The following is a 4,771-nucleotide window of genomic DNA, read 5'->3' as shown; positions in this document are numbered from 1 at the left end:
GATTAGAAAAGAGAACAACCGAATGTTATTAAGAGGCGGTCGGTTCTGTATGTTAGAACATGTGCAGCTGAAGCAAGCATACTATCCAGGCATTAAATACATGTAAACTAAACAACGCAATAAAAACAAGATTAGAAGCACTAACCTCTTGAAGTAGTTGCACAAACCTTCCAAGCAGCAAGAATCCAGGGCTGCAGTCTTCTGCTATTTGCCTAGTAAAACTTTGGACGATTTTGCTATTGGGTGGGCAAGAAAAATACAACTGAAAGGTAATTAATTAGGTGAAACTAGTCTTCCTTTAATAGACCCGAAATTAAGCCATAATAGGGCTCAAAAACGTGTAGGATACTACAAGTAGAATCCTACTCTAACTCAAAAGGATAACTTTTCTCCCAGGCTACTTTTTACCCAAGTCTGTCCAAGTTTTTACTAGATATAGCAAGGACCACAGAAATAATAAGAGGCTACTAATTATAGTATTAATTCGAAATTAGCATGAATTAATTCTTACTATAATTAATTGCAATTTATTCCATTAAAAAACTGCAATTGAACTCCTCAATATGAATTTCGAAAATTCATCAACACTTATTTTAACTCCCCATGTTAAGATTTCAAATACCAGTTAATTAAATTAAATCACTGAAAATTTAATTCAATTAACTAATTAAATCATTTATAATTCCGCTTAAACCATTTCATGTGACGGATACAAAATCCACCAGCCGGGTTTTCACATGAAAACTTATAAGCCTACATAAAGGGGTATCATCAAACCCAACACTGAGTCATGGATTCTATCAACTAATTATTATTCAAAAATGTTATTCGTTATTGTCCAATCTATTAGGCATATACTAACTCTAAATAGAGTCGTACCTTTTGATAAATCAAAACAATAAACAAATTACATTGATCATAATAATTATATCAAGATTAGGAGTATAAGCTCATTTAATGAATTAGAGAAAACGTTTTATATATTCAGTACAAAAATATCTTTTCTCTACTTGGTCCGTTCAATATACACTGAGTATACTAGCACAAGAAGTTGGAGTAAAACTACTCCCATAATCAAGACAAATTATACAATAATCTTTTGCTACAATCATCAAGATATTTTGTCCAACAATATCTTTGATTGTGAACATAGTTTATTAATTATGAGAACCAACAATTTAATCTTCTGTGCATGAGCTAAGACTCCATACACTAAATTGTCTACTACATAACTAAAAGGACACACATGTAACAAATGATCTATTTAAAATAGNGGGCTGAGATGGGTTGGGTCAAGATGGGCTGAGTTCAACAAATTGGCGGGTCAATGACTTTGGGCTGGTAGGGCGGATCAAATTGGTTTGGGCTCAAATTGCCACTCGTAGATGAACCGAACCAGAGAAAAGAGTTCAAGGAAAAGATACCTTCTGCAACTGCTTTCACGGCTAGTAAAAGTATCTGTTGTGAAACTTGCTTCATTGCTTTGCTTCCTGGGGAACCAGCAAAGGCAACCTCCTTGAGGATGGGATATACTGCCTCAAATCTTTCAGTAGCCTGAAAATAGAAATAACTAAGACATTAGAGAACCAAAATCCGACCACTACTAATGGAAACAGAAGACAGAGAAACGCTCAACCACACCTTGACTCGCGCAGAGGGAGCTGGGAAGGTCACCCGTAAAAGCAGGTCAAGGGATGAAGGTGGCATCAGACGCTCTCCCTTCCTAACAGCCCCATTTACTAAAATTGTACGAGCTTTTGGTGCAGAGAGAATCCTGAACCACAAAGATATAATTCAAGAAGCTTGTATCAAGTGAATGCAGATGAAAATGCAACCAAGAGGTGCAATCAAAAGTTACAGACCTTTCTACCAACTGCAGAATCAAGTCCCTGGTCTGTGGATTAGAACCTGATTTCCCTCCAATTAAAGGCAAGGTATGATGCGCCCACAAGTACAATCCAACACAGAGATCTCCCTGACAGGCCTTTATCAGAGTATTACGTGTTACCGTCAGAAGGCCAATATAAGGTGGAGAATAAACAAACAGTAGTTCTGTTAAAAAATGTAGCTCTGTCTAACCTGGACAATCATCCATGCAATGACTGAAAGTTTGTCTTGCCCTTGATACTTTGGGCTTTCCCGAAGCGTCGGCAGTACGTTGATCAAAACATCAGGCTTCCGTCGTAGTACCATTGCCAACACCAGAAACATGGCAACCTGCAATTTAGTAATTTGTAGCACAACTATCAGCGCATGATGCAGTGTTATCAAGAAAAGCTCTAAAACCCGCTCTGGGTCTATTGGGGCTTTAAGCGCAAAGTGCATGAAGTGTGGGCTTTTGTGAAAAAGGCACATTGAAGGGGAAAAACAATATAAACGTAATTCAAGAAAAATTTAAAAAGCTCATTAATGTTTTCCTTAACAGCTAGTGCACTTGTTTGCCGATTATATTTGTTGTTTATTACCACTCGATTCGAGATAGAACTCATGCGCAGTAAGGCGCACACTTAGTACCTTGCATACAGTGAAATGCAACTTAAGTGACACGAAGCGCCCTCCTTGAACTTTTCTGAGCTTCAGGGCTTAAGCGCTAAATGAGCCTTTGACAACACTGCATGATGTCAAGGTTTTAAGAGGAAATCGTCCGAGGAAGTCAAGATATCATGCAAACAAAGCATGACATGGCAATTGGGTTGATTACAACAATAATGCCGAAGGAACTGTACTTGGTTATTGTGAGCGTGTTGTCCTGCTAATCTTAGCTAAGACTTATTTAACTTCAACTATAATGTAGAATCAGGACATGACTTAGTATTCGCAACAATAAATAATTTGACCTACTTAAGTTCAACTAAAATGTCAAATCAGAACATGGCTTAATCTTGGCATCAATTAAGTCATGCCCCATCAATCTAAAATCTAGCTTGCAGTTATTCTTTCATTTTCGACTCGAGTGATTGGTTTGATCAATTTCATCCTTACATGACCTTATCTCAATCGAGAAATATGCTCAAGTGATACTAAAGAATTAGATAAAAGAAATTACTTATGTCACCATGACTAAAATTATATGACTTTGAGAGTAACATCCACATTTTTAATGCAAAGTAATTTTATCCTCTCCTTCACCCCATTTGGCATCTTCCTAACTCTAAAACCTAATAGTGAATACAGAAAAGATGCAATATTCCTAGTACTTCTCACCAAACTGATTTACTCTTTCCCTCTTCCCTTTCCTCTCAGGATTTCCTTCTTTCACGCTTTACCTTTTGCAACTTAATCCCAGAAGGCGCAAAAAAATAAAAATAGATACATCTCCTTCTGTATGCCTGAAGGCTTCTGCTTTTATGAATAGACACATAAACACACAGCGAACTCATCATGCACAAACTGAAAGAAAATCTTTAGAGATACCTGAGATTTTGACGACGTTTGTTGACCGCCTTTCTTGGAGCCCTTAGAACCTCCTAGTTGGGTTGCCAAGTCTACAACAATACTGTCCAATGCCCACAACACAAATGATCCAAGAGACTCGTAGGAACGTTGGTTGATCCAATCCACTGAAGTCTTATAAACTGGTTCAGGAAGATGTGAGAGAGGAACCTGTTTGTTGTAAATCAAGTTATTAATCTTCTAGCCACGTATGGTGCCAACTAAATAATTGAAAGCAACTATCACTCTGTGCACAATATTTGAAACTGCATATCTAAAGGCAAAGAAACATATAGCTTTCATCACATCATACACCAATTATGTAGCCAGTACCATCCATAGAGAGCGAAAAAAAGTCATTGATTTAAGGAGCAGCAAATCACATTTGCTATCCATCATGTATTGGGTGTAGATCTAACAGAGAGGTACAAGCCCTTGACTGACAACTAGATGACCAACAAAGAAAGCCTAAATGTAAGCCAAGTTCCCCGCATCGAGATACATCAAGAATGCCAATGGAACCTAACTGGTTTTACATGAATGAATGACAAAAAAAGCACATCATCAAAATCTTAAAGCAGAAAAGAGGAATATTTATAGAAAATTTGTAAGTGCAGCCAAATTTCTGTCATAGATGAAAGGAAAGGTTGTAATCATCATATTGAAAGCACGAAAGCATAATCACTGTCAGAAACTTCATGAGGAATAATATAGCACTTCACTTTGTAACATAGAGCTCAAAGACAAAAATTCAGGGACCAGTGACCAAAGAAATCGAAAGCCTATAGTGTTAAATATACAAATGATCAACAACTTGGTAAATTCAATGGAATGCTATGCCAAATGTTACAAATTAATACTCCTTCCATTTCATTTCACGTGTCTTAATTTGACTTACCACGGAGGTTTAAGGGAGTAAGAACTTTTGAATCTTGGGTCTTATTAAACTAAGATGTATTACATACTCAAAATGCCATTTGAATCTTGTGGTTTTAAACATGCCATGTCATGCCTACAAGGAAGTGTTGTTAAGGGTAAAATCGAAATGTTAGAATTAAAGAGTTACTAAATATGCATTCTCTTTAAACAGTTTAATAAAGAAAAGTAAAACACAAAACTGAAACAGAGGAAGTACTTTGTTTTTTCCACAGCACCTTGTGACTAGGCGTGGAGTTTATGATATTACAATTTTCTTAATAATGGTGGTACCCTGGCAAACATGCCGGCAACTCGTTATATCCATACTTGCATCCTCCCACTACCACTAGTACAGGTATCAACAAATCTAATCCACAAAGGCTTTGGCAGATTGAAGGAAATCACCAACTTTTGCTTATGG

The 4,771-nt window shown here is 36.9% G+C and overlaps 1 protein-coding gene across 1 annotated transcript in view; it reads right to left on the bottom strand.

Annotated features, from left to right (window-relative positions):
* Positions 1-1,283: 1,283 nt before the first annotated feature.
* The window catches only part of LOC109219693, a 10,450-nt gene continuing 6,962 nt past the window's right edge, over positions 1,284-4,771 (bottom strand). The window contains exons 2-7 of the mRNA XM_019384168.1: positions 3,679-3,706; positions 3,415-3,633; positions 2,080-2,217; positions 1,863-1,984; positions 1,642-1,774; positions 1,284-1,554 (exon numbers count right to left, since the gene is read on the bottom strand). Of these exons, the coding sequence (XP_019239713.1) occupies positions 1,309-1,554; positions 1,642-1,774; positions 1,863-1,984; positions 2,080-2,217; positions 3,415-3,633; positions 3,679-3,706 (886 nt within the window). The 3' untranslated portion in view covers positions 1,284-1,308. The remainder of the gene's footprint in view (positions 1,555-1,641; positions 1,775-1,862; positions 1,985-2,079; positions 2,218-3,414; positions 3,634-3,678; positions 3,707-4,771) is intronic.

Source organism: Nicotiana attenuata, unplaced genomic scaffold (genome assembly GCF_001879085.1).
Source record: "Nicotiana attenuata strain UT unplaced genomic scaffold, NIATTr2, whole genome shotgun sequence".
Taxonomy (NCBI): Eukaryota; Viridiplantae; Streptophyta; class Magnoliopsida; order Solanales; family Solanaceae; genus Nicotiana; species Nicotiana attenuata.
This window is presented reverse-complemented; position numbering and strand designations above follow the sequence as displayed.